At 33.8% G+C, this 21,191-nt stretch overlaps 1 protein-coding gene and 1 long non-coding RNA gene across 3 annotated transcripts in view; both read right to left on the minus strand.

The window, feature by feature from the left end:
* rut (adenylate cyclase rutabaga) overlaps positions 1 to 21,191 on the minus strand; it is a 96,998-nt gene that overhangs the window by 27,785 nt on the left and 48,022 nt on the right. For both annotated transcript variants that reach the window (XM_089699295.1, XM_089699294.1), the window contains exons 6-7: positions 14,658 to 14,769; positions 13,206 to 13,333 (exon numbers count right to left, since the gene is read on the minus strand). In XM_089699295.1, coding sequence (XP_089555421.1) covers positions 13,206 to 13,333; positions 14,658 to 14,769 — 240 coding nt within the window. The remainder of the gene's footprint in view (positions 1 to 13,205; positions 13,334 to 14,657; positions 14,770 to 21,191) is intronic.
* Positions 1,872 to 3,288, minus strand: LOC149486003 (uncharacterized). The gene is made up of 2 exons (XR_016316085.1): positions 2,768 to 3,288; positions 1,872 to 2,224 (listed from the first exon to the last, which is right to left on the minus strand). It is a non-coding gene; the product is annotated as an uncharacterized LOC149486003 (long non-coding RNA).

Consider the following 21,191-nt stretch of genomic DNA (forward strand, 5'->3'; position numbering starts at 1 on the left):
AGGTATAAAGCAGTGTTCGGCGTACAAATACGATAATTTTGTGCCTAAGTTTCACTTTTACCGTGGTTTCATAAAACCACACAACATTTTAGTTTCTTTGAAGAGTTCATCAGAAAGGTAATATAAGAAATGTAATTAACACGAATTCTCGAATATATATGGGTCAAGGTCGTGATTCCAATCTAGCTTATAGCAGAGATCCCAGTCCCTGTAGCAATTCAATCTTCATTAATGTAAAGGTATCAAACATTCGCTTTAGGTGAAAGAAGTGCCATTTCAAATATTATACCGTTTAGAGATCGTCGCGGGAATTTGTAAAAATATTATGGTAATATTCTCTTGGAAATAATAAAAAGCATTTAAAGCTTTTCATATTAAGTTTGATTAGGCCTTATTGAAATATAATTTTATCGAAAAATAATTCTGTTACACCACAAAAAATAATCCAACATTACAAGGTAACTCCACTTATTAATTCGAAGGTACAGCGAGCGCTTGTTTACTTAAAACTAACCCGATTTATTTCAGACTCACTCTGGCGACGTTTCTCATTGAAAACCCTCTTTATTACGGCTCCGAGTACGGAAAACATCGTAATTAAGCTTGCAGGTGTAAAAAGAAATGACGTGAAAACATTTTATGTTATTCACAATGTGAAAATGCAGAGGTTACGGACAAAGCCCGACATTTTATAATGCCACGAATGACGCGGGAAACTACGCGTTTTATTAAAATGAATATGGAAATTGTAGCGTAATTAATATGTGAAATAAAATGAAATAGATCCTTTTAAAACTTCGCATTCAAATTACATCATATGTACTGTAATTAATGAATTAACATAGATAGACACGTTTGAATTTCCCTTTTGACTCGTATCGCGTATATATTCCACTTTTAATGCAATTAAAACAGTCTTGAAATAATTATTAAAAGCTGTCAGGATAATTATTATAAAGTGAATTACTTGGGAGTCCGGTGCAGTAATTGACGGGTTTAATACCGTTCTATCTGTAATTTATTTAAATTATGTTAAAATTATAAAGATAATCACACGTAATGGCGATTGGACCCAGGCATTAGCTAGTACTCAAAGGTTTCTTGAAGCCGGATCGCTAATCGTATAATTAAATAGATAAAATTGATGTATTAATAGGCAGTAATCCGATAGCCGGGCGTAATGTGTCACAAATAAATGATATCGATCTGCAACATATTTGCGTTACGTTCACTTCGGTATTCAATAACATACAACGATATGTTTACACAATTTTATGTTTGCTTCTGATTATACTAAATTTAATCAACCACTGTCATTCGGAGGGCTATTGTAAAGCTTATTTGATAAATCAGGTGGTTGACTGTTAATTATAGCATTTAATTGTATTACGGCGAATTATTATCTCGTATTATACCATTAATTTCATAATTTTCAAATTTAGTTTAGTTGAATATAGAGATAGTATAAGTACACAGAATATTATGAAAAGAATGTATTTCAATGTATACAGAAGCTTTCCGCCCGCGGCTTCACCCGCGTTTTCAAAGAAAAACCCGCATAGTTCCCGTTCCCATGGGATATCCGGGATAAAACCTATCCTATGTGTTAATCCAAGTTACCAGAGGGTACCGATTTCAATGAAATTTTGGACACATATAGAGATATGTGTCCAAAATTTCATTGAAATCGGTTAAGTAGTATTTGCACATACCTACCTACACATACATCCATCAAACATCCTCACAAACTTTCGCATTTATAATATTAGTAGGATAAATACAAAATAAATATTTGTCGGCGAAGATGTAGAATGTGGATCTATTTTCAAGCTGTGGGCGTTGCGTTGGGTAATCGAGCAAAGAAACACCTCTAACTCAAACATTTCTTTATTTACCACCGATTCGGAAAGCAGTATCTACAGAGAAGAACCGGCAAGAAACTCCATAGTTGCTCCTTTTAATCATGTCATTTTTTACAATACAGTCGTTTCTAATACAATCACTTGGTATTACAATTATGACCACTAATAAAATAAATATCACAAATAAGTTATAGTAAGCTCGTAATAGATGTGCACTCGGCCACGGTCGGCGAACGAATGACCCGAGTCGTGCGCGCGCGCTGCTTTTTATCGGTTCGCCGTTCGTTATTTTTTAAAGCTTCGACGGTGGCGCCGTCACGGCCATTCTGACATACGCTCGTCCTCGAGCGACTTCTGAACACCTGGGAACAAGACAATTAAAACAATGTGCTGGTCCGGCAAGCCCTTCAGCAACCGTGCTAGTCCGGAAATCTCTCCAGATTTCCCTCTAGCGTGCCAGTCCGGAAATCTCTTTAGCTTACTGCGCTAGACCAGATTTCCCTATAGCGTGCTAGACCGGATCTGCAATCCCTATAGCCGAGTTATTGGACCGGACTCCCTTTAATAACTCGCTCTCTCTTTTTTTTGCATCATTCTTTTTGCATCATTTTTTTGCATCATTCTTTTTGCATCATTCTTTTTGCATCATTTTTTTGCATCATTTTTTTTGCATCATTTTTTTTTGCATAATTTTTTTGAATAATTTTTTTGCATAATTTTTTTTAAGGATTATTTTTTTTCCTTTTCTTTTTTTTTTTACACAACAATATTAAATCCAAACTCACGACTCTCTCCACTCCTCGGCCATACTGACAATCGTACGTCCTCGTACGTCCCTTCTTGTTTTACAGCACTACGGTATTTCATCCCGGGATTAGACAACTATACCGCTCGGCCATACTGACCTTACAGAACACCAACAACATCCACATAACATAGACACGACGCTCGCTCACCACAAATGAAGGCTCAACTACCGTGGACTGCAACCCAGATAGCACGCACAATTCCTGCAATTAAATCATTACCGTTACAATAATCCACGTTACAAACTTTTACTTTACACAAGTTATATCCGATACAGTCATACTTGCGTCCTCGTACGCCATAACATCTCACACTACATTACTACGATAATTCATTTTCATTTTTTTTGTTTTTTTTGTCAAAATAACATCCATCCTGCCTCAGCCTACACTGCCCCGATCCTACTGACCGGCCAGAACACACATGTTTTATCCTGGACCTCATGCCAGATAGCATATCACTTTCTTCTAATAAACGACATTACCGTAGTAATATTGGAATATTACGTAAATGTGTGTTGTGTGGGCACAACACACATTTACTTCGTACAGCGTACGAGTAAACAGATGTCAGTATGCTACTGGTCAACTATGAAAACTGAAAACAGAGTGTTGCCGCAGCAAATCAACGGTACGCGACCGTATCCTCAACGTTTGTGCTGCGTCATCCTGGCATCGCGTCATCGAGCCGTACCATTGGCCGCTGATGATGCTACGTTGCTCCATATGCTACGCAACCGCTGCGCCGTACTATTAACTGCCTCGCTTCTAAACGCTGTGTCGTAAAACGCTCTCTGTAATTTAGCTAATTAAAATCAATCTGACATTACCTGTCGTTAATTATGATCATTGACTATAGTGCAAAAATTACAATATCTAAAAAGTTTAAAACGAATAATTCGTAACTTAACCGCAAAAAAACACAAAATTTCGACTAACTCAAAAAGTGGCAAAAGCTTGTTCTCAAATGTGGTTAAAACTCCTTAACGGTATGTTAACTTTTGAAAACTCAACTTAAAACAATTGATAAGTGTAGGCTTAAACTCATCTGTGAATCTCATATCGAACGGTAAAAGGGCTGAGCCAAATTTTAGTTTCAACGTAAATAAGAATGTACTGCTCAACAACTACTGTACAACTTCCTAATTGATGTATTCAGTTGATGTCAAACTGCAGCTAGTCACAAAAACTATTATCAAGGAATTACATTAAATGCACACAATGTAAATCGATTATACTATCGAATACTCCACGTTTAGGATTTGCGTTCTTATATTTTGAAGCTACAAAATAACCTTCAGAAAACCTGGATGGATTTTTTTCTTTTCTCTATTCAATTAAACAGACATTATATTCTGACGACAGTATGTAAACTGTAAATGCGCGATTAACCTTGAGATTATTTTCGGTTATTATCTTTTTTTTAAACTATCGTAATAACGTTGATGGGATAGTTAAGTTTTTTTTTTTCTTTTTTTTTTTTAAAGCAATCAAATTACATACTAAAACCGAATCTAGACCCGTACTCCAATCATAACGTTTATCTTACGCCAGATGTTTATTTGAACACACGATAATTATCTGTGACATTGTATTATGAACTGCCTAAATACGGCCTTAATAAATTTTCTAAGTAAAAATTCAAAACGAAATGCCTCGATTTATCTTTCATTCGATCAAACTAAGTCTGCCACATTTCATAAAACTGCATATTGTAAAAACTGTACTGTGTACTGTGTACTGTGAATTGTTCACGACTTAATATTTTTTTTTATTTATTTTTTTTTTTTATAAAGAAATGACCTCAAATATCACCCTAAATAAAACCTACGAAAAGTTTATTAAACCTCTAAGCACTAGTTAACGCATTGCTTTTCGTTTTTAATCGAATGGCAATAAGGCTGTCTTTGTGTAGCAATTAATTGCTATTTGTCAAGGGTATAGTCTAAATAAAAACTAACGCAGGTAGTTCAAGAAATGAATGCGGGTAGTCAAGAAACTAACGCGGGTAGTTAAGAAACTAATTTAAAAGTAATTCGCATACTGTTTTTTGTTCCGATACACGGACAAGTGAATGTTTATTGTTTACGTTCGATTGAAGTATCTGGATGCAGTGTACAAATTATTGCGCTTTCTTTCTTTAGTGTTAGCTTCACAAACTAACCAACATTAAAGCAAGTCGTTACTTAATTCATCTTGAAGTCAGTGCTTACGCCGCGAAGTGTTTTTTTTTTTTTTGTTTTTAAATAACGTGAATTACCTACTCAAGTAAACGTGTCCCTGAATAAGTGAAACACAAGTCACACGACCTAGGTACTGATAATAATTTATCACTGCGTAACTAAGATGGGCTAAATGTAATGGAATAAGATTTAACTAACTACAAAACCGTAAAGCAATATCGCACGACCTAATAATAACATCACTGCGTGAATAAGTCGAGTTAAATGCAATAAGATTTAACTATACACTGGTCTTGTAGGTTACAACTTTTAACAAAATCTGTACGGCCTGTAAATCAGCGCTGTTTTTATGCAGCATTTAGCTGAGGCTGTGACGATTTTCCTCAATTAATTTTAAGATAAATTTTGTTTTTGGCAATAAATTTCTTTTTCTTTCAAATAAGTTACTACATTTTAAAAACCTTACTTTCTTTATCTAATTGCACACTCAAAGTGAAATGTTATCTACTGACCGATTTCTTACAAGAGAACATCAGAAACATAGTAATAAAAATAGTACGACTGACCAGATTCACCAGCACTTAGCCTCATACATGTGCCGAGTGGTAGCTGCCAACGCGTCGTTTCGTTACACCATAACCCTCCTCTGCCATGAACCACACGGCTTGTAGGCGCACCGCCCGCGCCACTGCTACTGCGATAACGCTGCGATGCCAGACTTGTGAAGTCATGATGAAGCGCTGCTCTCGATGATACGGGGTCTGACGCGGTGGTGCGAGCGGCAGTGGCATCCGCGCAGCGCGAGGCGAAGTTGCCACCCTGCCCGCACATAACGAGCTCTCCCTTTGTCACCGGCTGCTCAGTGACACGTATGCTCGTAGATCTGTAGGATGCCTCTTCCCGTTGAAACTGGATCGAAGTGCCACGTGGTTGCGGCATTTTGTCTTTTCAATCAGCTTTTTCTAATCAGCGCACGCATTAATTATATCCAGGTTATCGCCACGTGCTTTCTCATTTGCTCGATTTGATCCCACTTCTGATGTCGGCGAAGATGTAGAATGTGGATCTATTTTCAAGCTGTGGGCGTTGCGTTGGGTAATCGAGCAAAGAAACACCTCTAACTCAAACATTTCTTTATTTACCACCGATTCGGAAAGCAGTATCTACAGAGAAGAACCGGCAAGAAACTCCATAGTTGCTCCTTTTAATCATGTCATTTTTTACAATACAGTCGTTTCTAATACAATCACTTGGTATTACAATTATGACCACTAATAAAATAAATATCACAAATAAGTTATAGTAAGCTCGTAATAGATGTGCACTCGGCCACGGTCGGCGAACGAATGACCCGAGTCGTGCGCGCGCGCTGCTTTTTATCGGTTCGCCGTTCGTTATTTTTTAAAGCTTCGACGGTGGCGCCGTCATATTTATAACTAGATAAACGATTAACCACTAACCATACCATAACAATTATTTCTTTTATATTATGGTTGTGTAGACTTTTATTTAAAGCAATTTATAAAGTGGTATACAGGCGGTAAAGCTGAGGGCTGAAGCGACCTGACGCCTGTGGTTGTGGTTACGTGTGGTAATGCTTTGCAAATGTAAAAGAAAATATAGTCAGCATTATTTCATAGAAAGATAACATTATAAAAAAGCGTGTGTCGTGTATGTGCCGAGAACACGTGTCAGAAGTGAAACTTCTTTGGCAAGATTCAAAGATACGAAAATTGCCGCCTTACTCCATGGCGTGACGGTATTGCCATGACGCGACTTTGAAATTTTACTCTCAACGCGCCTAAATAAGTTTCAGTTCCATAATTTATTTCTTGAAATGTTTAATTGATATGATGTTAAGAGATTCGAAGTTTATTTAATGCAAGTACTTATTTCAAAAACCCATGGAACATGTAATAACCATAATAACCTTGTATATTTCCATTTCTGCAACATAACATTTATTAATCAATATAACGATTATAACGATGTCCTTGCAATGATATAACATGAAATAGCTTCAGCAGTTTGCGTTTTCCATGGCATTATTAGTATAACAGTAACTGAAAGTTATGGTTTTCATAATATACAATGACTCACTAAAATAACTATTCAAAATATCACCGAAACCGCTTCATGTCAGCAGTAATTGATTTCTCCAAACGAAGCATTTGGTCTAGTTCGTATAATATTGGTTTCCTTTAAAAGATTGTTACAATAATTACTTGTTTCATTAATATTCAAATAATATTCATACTATCCAACTAAGCTATTCATTTATTATCTTCGAAAGCTAGTTTAGTTCGCTAAATTATTAAATTAAATTAATAATTAACTCTTCAGAAATCTGCAAGCATCTTCAATAAATGGTATCAATATTCTACAATTTAGATCTTTAACAAATTAGCTCTAAGTAATTGATTATACGCTCTGCAAATTATATTAAGTATACGTATATTGCTAACCTTTGTTTAACGTTAAACTTCGCTTTAATTCTATACACTACACTAAATATAAATCCAATGTTCTACCCGTGTAATAAAAATGTATAGTGTCAATATCAACACCAAAAAATAATGAACATAAATATTTTTAGTTAATCAATTTTATAGGATACTAGCTTTCCGCCCGCGGCTTCGCCCGCGTTTTCAAAGAAAAACCCGTTCCCGTAGGATTTCCGGGATAAAACCTATCCTATGTCCTTTCTCGAGTATCAAAATATCTCTATACCAAATTTCATACAAATTGGTTCAGTAGTTAAGGCGTGATTGAGTAACAGACAGACAGACAGACAGAGTTACTTTCGCATTTATAATATTAGTATGGATACCCATTTCGTTTAAAAGCTCTCCATTCAAGTTTGTTATTTTAACCATTGGATCACATGGAAAAGATAATCGCATCGAGCGTATGATACAGGCTTAACAATCAAAAACAGCTTTTAGCCTATAAAATCTCAAATATCATTAAAAAATGTAGTGTAAAATCCAGTTATGTATTGTATTTAAAAGTGCATGAATACTCCGGTAAGTGCACTCTTGATAACACCGAACTTTTCAACCTTCAGTTACGGCCCTGACAAAGACACTGTTAAGCCTCGTACGATAACTAACATAGAAATCTAAATAACAAGACACATAGAAGTGCTATTATGTCATAATTAGTATGAAAACCACTGTCGCCAAAATCCACACATTTAAAACGATATCTAGACAGTTCACACAAGTAAACTATGCCTTTTATTGGACAGCTTCATTTTAATGAAAACTAACATAAATAATAAATTTCGCATTTTAATATGTACCCTAAATCACGACTTTACGGTTTATTTTAGTATAACATCCCTAGGTACGTAAGATGTTTTGTTTCCTTTTGCTTAGAAACTTCAAATACGAAAAAGTTCGGCTACTCGACAACAGAGGGCGTTAATTTTTGATAGATATAACTTTTAACCTCAACGCATAGAAATAAGGTTGAAATTTCATTAACGTTCATTCAACGCTTTAGTGATGTAAGACTTCATCAGCCTTGTTATCGATAGTTAAGTGATAGTTAACAAGTAAGAAATATATAGTTGTTGATTTTAATACAGTGGTAGGCTCATCTCGTGGGACCACGGCAGACTGTAGGTACATATAGGTATAAGAAATAAAAACATGTTATGTACTTAAATATTTATTTATCTATATATACAAACTAGTATATACAAATAATAAAACAGTGTCTGTACATTATATATTAAAAAAAATGGAGGGGGTTTAGAAACTGAGAGTTTAAATTTGAAAATCTCGAACACCTGATGCAGAACCGCGCCAGACCACCAAAAATTATAAGAGTTATAACAATTACTTAATGTACGTCTTTTTGTTGTGACATTGAAATCATCTTCTTTGAAATGTTTTGAACATATCCTACTATAGCCTGTAGGGAACCAATTTCTTTTCCCAGTCGCGGATATCCATTCGTCCTTAATGTCAGGACGGCGTTGTGGAAATCTACAAAGAATATATTTAACATAAAATAGTTTTGTCAACCTAAGCGAAGAATGTCCTTTATTGTATATTTAATTAATGTGATTCTGTATCGACAGTAAAATTGTCCGAAAATGATTGTATCGATGTACTTAGTTTAAAAAGTTATATATCAGTTATAAAAATAAAATAGAATTTAAATTAAAATATAATCCAATTATTCCATCAGTCGTCATATTACGCAAAAAAACATCGTATTACGATATCGAAAAATTTTAACACATCACATCACTAGCTTGCGACTATTTACTCTTTATCGTTAACAATGCAGTACATTGCTTCTTGTAATTGTCATTTGATAACATCTGGCCGTTATAACAACCGACCTGTCAGATGTTGACAATAGTAAAAGGCAATGTATAGCTAAACGTGATGAGAGGAACGGTTGACTGTGTCATTCGTATTGCTTGTAAATATTGTTTAATTTTAAGGAAAAACGGCAATATTTATAAACAAAAATACTTGCCGGTGAAATGTTATTCCTTTATTAGTATAATTACAATTTATGGAAGAATTTCCGCACTGGGAAATGCTGCAACACACCATGTTTACTCACGCACGTGTCAGAAACAACTGAACAAGCGACCACCAAGCGACGAACAGACTTGTGGAATGGTAACCACCTGAGCGGCGACAATGTCACGCGCGCTTACGACTTCTAGTGTCTTGTTATTTAGATTTCTATGATAACTAACAATGCCTTGACAATGGCAGTCTATAATGATATTATATCTACGTAATCTGTAAATCGATGCGACGTAACAAAATTGTAATCCATGCTAACAATAAAACGACGTATGTAACTCTTTCTGTCACACTTTTGCCTGCGGAAGAGAGAGGATATTTAGATTATATTATAGCCCGATGGCACCTTTAAAAGATTGAAGATTAAACTTTTCAAATTTTGGCAACTTCCTCCTGCTATTCTCGGGCGGCAAATCCCTTTCATCCAACAAGAAAAGAATAAGCTCGTAGTGAAAAATTGTTGAATTATTAAGGTCACACAAATCGACCGCGAATCCCGAGCAAGATTTTACTAGCCCTTGGGAGATGCGACCAACCGTTTTTATAACATGGTATAATATTGCTTATAACATCATGAATAATACAGAAGACGTTACAATTAAAACAACATACATGAGCATTTGGATTTTAAGCCTATTCATCTTTTTTTTTTTTATTTGTTTAATTATCATTTTTAGAACGGTCCAGACTATTCTTTTTAATCTTTATGAAACCTCTTGAAGGATTTAAATTTATAATGACCATTCATAAGCTGCGTAAACGTTCATTAAACGAAATCTAATCTGCTTAACTAGCCCTATTCTCCAAGTAACGTAGTTAAAGGAGCTTACTTAAAGTTGAGTAATCTAGCTCGTAGTTTAATTGATTTCTCTCTTATTAGCAAGTTTGAATGACATACAGCTATAAATCGTCAAGTTTGAAATCGCAACTGAGTCGATCCAGCGCACTGCCTAGCTACCTTCGAAATTGCTTTTCACATTTACGTAACAGTATTGAAGCCGTACTGTTATTCTCTTTTAGCAATTTCCAAGGCATGTTGAGCGACACAATTGGTACAATGTAAGGAATTGCATACGCTGTTGAAATATGCTATTTATTGAAAGTTTAAATGGAAAAGTAGCACGAGATTTTACTAGGTGCAATCCTGCATAATCTATTTTTGGTTTTAAAATGTTATAATAATTCACTTTTCTCATCATCCCTCCAGATCTTAGTTCGTCACTTAACCACATGTTTATCTTCTAACAATATATATCACATACTCTTTGGATAAAAATTATCTGTAACACGATCAACCCCCTTGACCTGTGTCATCCACTTAATGGGGAACTTTATATTATCCCCTTAAGTTTGTCGTAAAGCTGATTCTTGTACAAAGACACTAAAAAAGATAACTCAAAACATTTTATAAAACTTAGCCGATCTAACATAGTATCAAAGCAACCTTTACAGCTATCTGTAATTCCCAGCAAACCTTTTAAAGATCAATATCGTACCGCAATCACTAACGAATCACACTTTCATTTATCTAAGAATCAACGTAATCCCGTTGAGCCTGCAACCCGTCCCGCTGACCTACAAACGAACCCTCGATAATATTTATAGTGAGGGTTTGTGCACTTCGTTACACTGCACACGCATTTGCGACCTTAATTAATTTCAAGCTGACACGTACTGTAGATCGGAGCTGTATTTTTTTAAAACAGATACACTTTCATGTGATGGATAACGATTTACTTTTTTAAATAGGGATATAATATATTATATTGCTTTGTATGGCAGGATAGATATTGATATTGTCATTAATAATAGATTTCATACAAGATTGCTTAGGATTAAATTTAATCATAAGTATACACATTACATAAAGCATTTTATTAACATAATACATCGATCCAAACATCTGAAATAGAATAAATGTCCTTGGAAGCAAGTGAAGCCAAGTTGTAAATAATAATACACAATTGAGTCGTGAATAAATGGCGAAATAGACTGGAACAATGCAAACATAAAAGTTGTTCGTTCAGGCTATATAATAGAATAATCCTAACCACCAAGTTTAAATAACGTTGTCGTACTAAGATAATAGAATAATGTATGAAACGTAATAATTAATATTGATATGTGTATACTACACGAGTTAACACTAATGTTTCATTTGATACCATTTTAACATAGAAAAAGCTGTAATTAAAATATACTTAAGCATTTCTATTTCTAAACATGTTCTTCCAATTATTAAGCTCGTAAACCTTTAGAATAATGTTGGTTGCTTTTGAGTCTATATAAGTATCTAATGAGTTGTTAGGGACAAAGTGCGTGTAATTTGCTCCAAATTGTATACGACACGCAAAGGTTTTACGATCTGCCCTCCCTATATCCGCATTCTGTTTCTTGTTAACTTCAATCGCTGACGTGTTTATTTTAGTACCCACAAACAGTAGTTGAACAAACGGAAGATAACATTTGTTAGAAAGTAACTTAAAGATAATAAAAACGCTAATTAAAAACACATGAGTTGTATTCGAGTAAACGTACATTAGAGGTAGAAAGACCTCATAGATGCTGCTTTTTTATAGTTTTTTTTTTCAGGTAATTAAGAAATAGCGAAATAAAAAAAAAATATTGAAGGAAATTAATTTCACGCTGAATTCACCGAAATTAAGTTGCAGTAAAGCTCATATTGCGATAAACTGAAAATTCGACAAAATTCCCATAATATCTGAACTAATACAGTGAATCGTCGAAAAAAATATTTCTGGAATCTATATAATTGTATGTTGGTAACTAATCAATTAAGATAAGTATCATCATCTATATTAAGCCCAAAACTTATATAATTTAATGTATTGGATTGGAACATTATTTGTAGGTTTTCTATTATATACAGTACCATTAACCTAATTAGCGATTACCTGAATTGGGATACATGATACCAACGCGGCTAAATTATAATTAGTTAAGTGTGATATTATTAGATATATATTTGGTAAAGTATTAGTTACATCACACTCGAACTTCTTCAAAAATCGTTGTAACAAGGTCACACATCACAGAACAACTAGCTTTTTTATGCGTTTAATCTTTTTATTATCGCGAGAAAATTGTTGAAACTTTTAATCTTAAAGTCACAACAAAACCTGTATTTCTTGCCTCTATCTTCTAAATTATCTCAAACATTGCTAAAGCCATCATCTTCGCATATTATGAATGACTTAGAAAAAATTGTCTCAACTAAATCAAATCTACGCGACTCAAAAGGACACTACAGCAATAAGCAAAGAGGTTATTTTCACAAACAAAACCACAGCGCGGTATTCGTGGCAAACGGTACTTGTAACAATCGCAGACATCTTTACAATCATGTAAACTGCAAGAACATTTGAGATCTTTGTATGAAAGCCATGTAGATGGAACATTGTACTATATCTATACTATATAACTTGTATTCATAGATATGAAACAACGAGTCTTTTAAATTAAGTTTCTCTTTGATGACGATTTGCGATGTTGTTACAGAAATTGGCGGATGTATTGCAACGAGTTTAACATTAACAAATCGAATATTTATATTGTTATCAAATAAATAAAATTTAAATTGTCATAAATACTACTTAATACCAATAACCTGTAAAAGCAGGATTTAAATTTCATCTGAACAAAGTACCTGATAGACACAAATTGCCACTTTACGTGTTTGTTCCACCCTTCTATCATTCTAACAATTTAAATAAAGCAATCTATAATACCAAAATGTGCGACATTACAAGCAATTGCTGAACATCAAACTTTACTCACGCGATAGCATCGATCATGTCGAGTCCCATTTCAACGGTGCACCGCGCGTGGTCGGAGCGCGGCTCGGGCAGCCCGGACACGCAGTAGTAGCAGTCGCCCAGGATCTTGATCCGGAGACAGTGGTTATCCTATACAAACCCTTCAGTTAATTATAAAAGGCAAGCCATAATCATTTGCTTTGAATTAATTTTAATTGATGGTAACCCCAAGGATATATAAAATAAGATACAGATTTGACAAGTTTATTGGGCATGAAGTGGGGAGGTATAGATGTACATGCATAAGTAGATATGGAGGAAGGCTGTAAAGTAAAAAAAGACAGTTCTAAAGGTTCATTCAAATCATTTTAATTGAAGTCAACCCATAATAGTGAACGGAGCCAAATAGAAATAGGTATGTAGAAGACGCTTTGAGACTGCTTTTCGAATCTTTGATAAATTTTATGACGATTCAAAGTGCTTCTTCTAATTGAATAAATAAATGTTTGAGTTTAGTTTGAAATTGTAGACCAAAGAAGGCAATGGCTAACCTCTGCAATACCGTTGAATCTTTCTTTTGATTGAATACAATTACGATACGTATATTGGTAAGTTAAAAAGAACATGGCTTCTGCTCCTTCAACATGCCTTCACCTTTAGAACCTTGTAATTTAATTATCAACAAAAATGCTTAACAAAAAGAGGACGATCAATAAAATCACGGATATAAATGGATACGTTGAGAAGTTGAAAGTCAAATGAGACATTCAACTTCCCTGCGTCAATTAATTTCATTCGAAATAACAACAACTATTAAAAAAGGGTGTCGGGCATTTAATAAAATTACACTAAAAGCGCAACTAAAAAACAAAATTTTAAATCATCATATTATTTGTCTTGTTAAATATAAAATTCAATGCCTATCTGTAAAATGCAGTGCTGAATATTCTGTCTCTCCATGTATTTTCGTAAAATTGTACGTATCGCTAAATTGGAGCGCGATCCAATTCAACCACGTATCCTAGATTTGGTCCGCAAACCAATCGCATATAAAAAGTTAGTAGAAATCATCCCACCGCGACTGATACGATATGTATAGTGATTTTGAGTGACTTGCCCATTTGTTACAATGATTATAAAAATAGAACAAGAAAATGACCAAGCTATAATTATGATTATCAACATGGGTAACAAACATAAAATATTTAAGTTACTAGGAGATGGTGATACAATAGAATTCGATAGTTAGAGCACAGAGAGAGTTCAGACAGATGTGAGTGTAAAGTTTAATTCAGGCTTCTGTTCCGTTTGATTGAGCACAAATAGCAAAACAAACAATCGATACATACCAATACTGTAAATACTGGCTCTAAATCAACCTAACAACTGATCTTAAGCACAAATCACGTACTACATCCATTCGTATACTCGCATTTCTTAAAGATTTTCACATTTTTCAATAGAAAATACATACATTAGCCAATTGATCAAATCTGCCAAACAGCTCGTTGAGCAACCGGACCAACTCCTGAGCACTGCACTGCGACGCGAGGACCGTGAAGCCCACGATGTCCGCGAACAGAATGCTGAAACAATTACTTTATTGTCAATCTTTCTCTAGTTACCTTATGATACATTTATATTTGGAAATACTTTCTTAGTGGAAGGCTCATATAGTTTGTAGTTCACCTGATGGCACTCTAGTTGAAGGAAAGTTTGCGCAGACAAAGATTAAACTAAAAGTACCTTAACTCTAAGAGGTCAGGTAAATAGGGGACTGAAACAACTTTTGGAACTTAGAGAGTTTAGAAATAACTAATATATACTTTTTCCCAGTAACACATTATGCTACATCTACAAAAGCATTTTCTCTTATTTTTAACTTTAACCATAACTATTTAATGTTCCTTTAAAATATGTTTTGTACAATTAAGCGCGTCACACACGGTGAAGATACTATAATATTTTATCTTAAGATACTATAATATTTTATATTACAGTATCTTAAGGTATCCGGTATCAACGTTCTGACCATCATTTTTCTTTTTGTCATTGCGTACTAAGACCCCTGTAGAACCGCCATCCTGTTACAAATGACCCACAAAAAATGATGGTCAGAACGCTGATACCGGATACCTTAAGATACTGTAATATAAAATAATATTACAGTATCTTAAGATAAAATATTATAGTATCTTCACCGTGTGTGACGCACTTTACTCTGTTTACCCTAAATCCCAAATTAATCATCCTAAACCAAAGGATAATGATCCTGTTTCCATTGTTTCTAGTCCTCACCTGGAACACACGAGAAAGCCCGCCATTAGCGGTAACGAGGACATAATTAAGAGATTATGCAATACCTATTACGTTTAAGTACACACAGCGTTTTAATAAGGGTAACAAATCAAATTATACGAGCGGTGTCACGTATTCCATTGTAATTTGTAATACATATATCAATTTCTTGATAAAAGTGCTTTTCTGGGATTTCATCAATTTCTGGTTAATTTTAATTGGATACATTTACATTTATTTCTTTTGCATAGTTCTTTTTCTCGATAATAATTCATAACATTCAAAGCGTTACATTCTAATAAAATATTTTACGTAACATCAAAAAAAGACACGCATTTCTAAGGCTGTTCCATTGTTTAACTTTCTTTAGAAGGAAAGAAACTTTACAAGTCCTTCTATTATTTGAAATGCAATTGTTATGTTGGTTGTAAGGCCTATAGGGGGCCGATAGGTATAAGTAAATGTCTGTAGTAGAGCGTTGGTTCATGCAGTACTTACTCTGTTCTAAATATTTCTAGAAAATTGTAACTGACCTCTCCATCAAAACGGGTTACCTATGCATCGAGATATAAAAGGCACGGGAATATCTGCCCAATAAATGTTACTGCCTCAATAAAAGTACGTATGACATTGTTTCAATGTTAATCGCCCTCGTAAATAGATGTAACCGTTGTTGAAGCCTCTAGCTAGTGACGCCAAAGGTCGGTGCAATGTTATCAATGTCATGGGTGAAATACAACCTCACTTTGTTTCAGGCTGTTTGATCGGGCGAATACGGGTTAACTGATAAATGTCAAAGTTATAATGCCACTTGCGTAAATTTAAGCTTAGTAAATACGGGTATCTGAAAAATAATGAATCGAGTTGGCCCTATAGGCTATAACCTTCTTTAGGTTATATCTGGACATATAACGCATGTTTATTATTGTGTACAATCAAAACAAACAGGAGTTAGTAGCGGGATCTAAATCAGTTTATTAATAAAACTCATATTTCATATTTTGATATACCTACCATAAATCTCATAAAGGTTAACATTGCAATTTATTTATTTAATTATGTTAGCATAAATCTTTAATATGACTTCCTGATTATATATTATTCCATCTTCTACTAAGAAGTATAATTATAGTTTTAATATTTTGTACGTCATTTTATACCTAATAGTTTCATTTAAAGATAATAAGAATTATTATCTCAATTTCGGCATCATAGCAAAGTAAACAATAACCAAACATGACACACGATCCAACTTCTTTGTTCATATACCTACCCTCATAAAACAATTACGTAAGTGTCAGAACTAATTCCGAAGATAATAGTGTTTTATGTCAGTTCCAATCAGGCTCGACCGTGGAACACCCGCGTCGAGCTGTGAAATGATAACAGGATTTGCCCGACTCCGGAAAATAACCCTTTCACCACGAAATAATAATTACCATTTGATATACATATTGAGCATTTACTGAATTGTACACTTGAACAATACCGCTTTTATAATAAATAGATTTCATTGAATTCACCCGTTTGTAGGATTTTTTTTCAGGGAACCTTTATTTGAATATGATTATTATTTATCATACTTATACCACTTATACGTAATTTACTAGTTAATGACCATTGACCAGTTTTAGATAAGGATTTCTGTTGTGGAATTATTGTTCCCTTTCCATAACAACAAGACCCATTATAAGGACATCAACAATGAATACATCCTACTCGATATTCCTCCTTCAACGACTGAAGGCAAATAAATCTATTTCGATAACAAAAACTCCCATTATTTTTAGAGTCCTTGGCGTATAATAAAATAACAAAACAATTAACTGTATGGTAAAAACAGAGATTAATTATTGACCTTTGATATATAAACATTTTAGCGTATTTTGTTTGTGAACATTGACGTGTTTTTACAATCAAATTGGAAGCTAAGTCAAGGCCGAGAGCGGATACGTCAACAAACAAAGGAGACGTATGAATAATTTTACTGCTATTTTCGGCTCACTATAATCAATTATTGTAAGTTACGTACACTATAATCTATTTTATTCTAAGATAATCCTTCTCTGTATTGTTTTGTGTAATACAGCTATGACATTTACTTATTTAAACTACATGTACTATAATTTAAATTTTAAAGTGATGAAGAACAATTTCGACAAATACGATTAAACTTATTCTATTCCAATAATTTTCAGTATTTTAAGTATTTTATCTATATTTGAAATGTACTTATCTCCGAGTATAGAGTACACATTATAAAATAGAAGATATTTAGGGCGAGTTGTCATCTTAAGATCCCTTAATCTTTACGACGCCCGTAAACTGCTCACACAGAACATGTTATTGGCAACGCGAGTTCCAATATTAATTTCAAGCCTTCCTTAGTGAGCTCAAAGGAAGCATCCTTATTGCAGCTTTAAGATTGTTCTCTACATGTCTTCAAGATCCTTCTGAGAAACCGCATTAATTACAATGCTGTTGCTGTAAAGCGGATGATGTAACTAAATCTTGAGTCTAATGAGGGCCGAAATGATCCGTATATACCAACTACTATCGAATAAGGAAGATAAATAACATCAATAGTAAAATAACGCATTGATGAATAAAAAGTATATTTATTTGGGCGTGAAGTTGTGACCTTTAGGTCTTTTTATCTTTTATATTATTTCCCTTGTGTGTACGAAGGAAAAACAATGTGGGTAATTGCTCCGTGTATTGTATCTCTGACACCGCTTACTCATGAATCTAATTGCTTTTCTATTTGATTCTAAATGAGCATTATACATTTAGAAATAAACTAGGTATTTTAAATTGGCTTTTTAAATCCCCTGCAAAAGATTCAAAACACATCCAAATACTAAGCAATTTTATACCCAGCGGTACGGTTGCAAATGCAAAATCTACGCAGTCATAATTACGGGGAGGCAGACAGACAATCCCATCAGCCAAATATCCGTTTAGCCTAAAAGGATCAAGCGCGGTAATAGACTTCCTGCGGCGTGACGTCACACCATCGCCTGAACATCACAATACAAACGTGCTTGGAATGTTGGCTAGCGACTTTATAGCGACCATTTACATTTTTACATCTCATTTGTTCTTATCAAAACGAAAGTACTCTTTGATGTTTCGAGAGTCGTATATCGTGTATCTTGATTGCGCATTTCTTTGTTAGATTTCGGACATTGCTAGAAAGTTTCCTTTGTTATATTAGTTGTGATAAGTTCCTAGACGAAAAAATATATTGAACATCTCAGCATTCTGTTGATACTTTTTCTTATTACAGTTACCGAACAATTCTTCTTTGGCAAAAAACTAGAACCAAAACTTATAACATAAAATTACTAGTGATGAGAAAAAATTGCACCTACAAACGATATTTGGAATACACATAATAAACGAAATGTAAAATTAAAGGTACATACTTTTACAACTATTCACATAAATCTAGTTCTGTTTAAATTTCCAGTTGATGCTGCTACGCATAACAATTATATATGTTAATTTTACGACCTATAATGTAGATGTGCGAACACTGTACAAAATCAAATGCACTATCCAACTAATAAAATTCAATTTAAATCCGTGAAAGGACAAATATTTATGCTAGGTAATGGGTAATTTGCACTTGACCATTCAATTAGAGTCCCATCAACCCGTAACTATTTATCTAGCGAAACCCGACTGATAACTAAGCTTAATTGAAATTTAAACTAAATATATTTCCAATAGAAGCTGAACTAACATCAGATAGATTAAGTTACACGCACGTTACCGCTAATAAATGATTCCTTTGATATCTTAAGGGCTTGGTCTAGTAGTGCAAACAAATGCATCCTGTCATCCTATATGTAAATAATACAAATGTACTAAGGGAAAGTTGCTCCACTTAATTTTTAAAAATTAAATCATTCGTATAATTTAATATTCGTAATAAGTACCAAAAATGACAATTTGAAACAATTTTCGTGAAAATTACACCGGGTGATTTTTTTATCAGTACACAAAATTTGCGAATACTTTCTATTGATATCTTCAACTTCATGTTTATATAACTGATCAACTTTTACAAAGAAATTTGGACGAAATATAAAAAAAAATAAGCTTTCCATACAAAATGCATAACTCTATACATTTTTTTCGACCTAAGTTTCTTAGTGAAAGTTGTTCAGTTTAACTAATAAAACGGATAAACAAATTTTGTATATAATAAAAAAAATGTAATGTTTGTGTTAAAAAATTATAAAATAGAAAAATACGCAAATGAAAACCAAAGATATTTATTACTGACTAGCTTCCGCCCGCGACTCCGTCCGCGCGGATGTCAGTCTTCGCGTCTTCTACAGATTTATTATATTATGTATAATATATAGATTTATATTTATAAACCTAATAAATCTTTTGCTAGCATTCTGATGCTTTATCGGTTGCACTGGATTTATCTCTTTTTTTTCAATCGCTTGAATGATATAGGATGGGTCCTTGATGGGCATCGAATGCTGAAGTCTCGAATCAATCAATTCTGACAGTAGGCAATTTATATAAAATCTTGATAATGGTCCATCATTTTATTTTGCCTAAACGTTACATACTTTTTTATATATTCTATTTTTAACGAATGATTCACTCCAGTCCAAACAGCAAATAAGCAGACTTCTGCTTCTGCAACGTTTAGTTGTCCCTGAATTTGGAAAAAATAGTCATGATTCTTATCTATGACAAAAGTGTTATTTTTTGCATTGTATTTCAAATATTAATTTTTTTTAACCGCATCTTCCGCATTCATGTCTTTTGCCGGAATTAGACATTTAACTTCTACTAGTCCCATTTTCCCTTTTTGATATGGGAGTGTATAAAGTAAATTTTTTAGATATTTCTCGTTATACTTTTAAATAGTTATTATTGTCATTTTGCTCATTAGGTAAAGTTATTTCGATATCAGTTTTAAGTTTTTTGATACCTGCAATAATAACGTCATAATCGCCTGCACATACTTATCGATTACACCCTGTATACAATCCACCATCCACATTCATAATGTATTCCTGTCCTCCTCTCCTTTACGCTGTTCACCGATACATTTTAAATGAGTAAATCTGCTACCACTGAAGGATGTTTCATTGTGATCAGCATATTTTCACCACTGTTGTTGATTATTTGTTTTTCATTTTCAATCAGCAATTGGGAATCATCAGTTTTGTTTTTTGCAGATTGGTGATGTACCCTAACAATACGTCGAAAAGGGAAAGCATCAACGAATTATCGTTTTCGTCCTCTTTTTTTATTCTTCGCGTCTCTGTTACTTCTGTTTGTTTAGTTCTCAACACCCACTGAATTTTCTATGTTATTGTGATCTTCCATTACATCTGAGTTTTGATGATGTGATGATAATCCATTCGTTTTAATATTGGTACTTAGAGTTGGTAGACTAAACTAGAAATGGCGGACTAAATTTGTCAGCGCGTCTGTAAGATCAGAATATAAAACCAACATCCTGTATTTAAGTTACAAAATTAATAATCAAACAACATGCCGCTACGTTGAAAATGACTAGAAGAAAAAATTAAAACACCTCGGATCAATTTTGGAGAAAACAAATCATTTTCCCCGTATGGGGATTTCCCCGGATGAACTTGGGAAGTTCAAGTTCTCAATACAAGTTTATATTATATTTCGTATTTCTCGAACGAAAAATAAACATTTTTGG

This window comes from Colias philodice, chromosome 9 (genome assembly GCF_061535455.1).
Source record: "Colias philodice isolate Cphi_HAF_F1 chromosome 9, ilColPhil1 Martin Lab GWU primary, whole genome shotgun sequence".
NCBI lineage: Eukaryota > Metazoa > Arthropoda > Insecta > Lepidoptera > Pieridae > Colias > Colias philodice.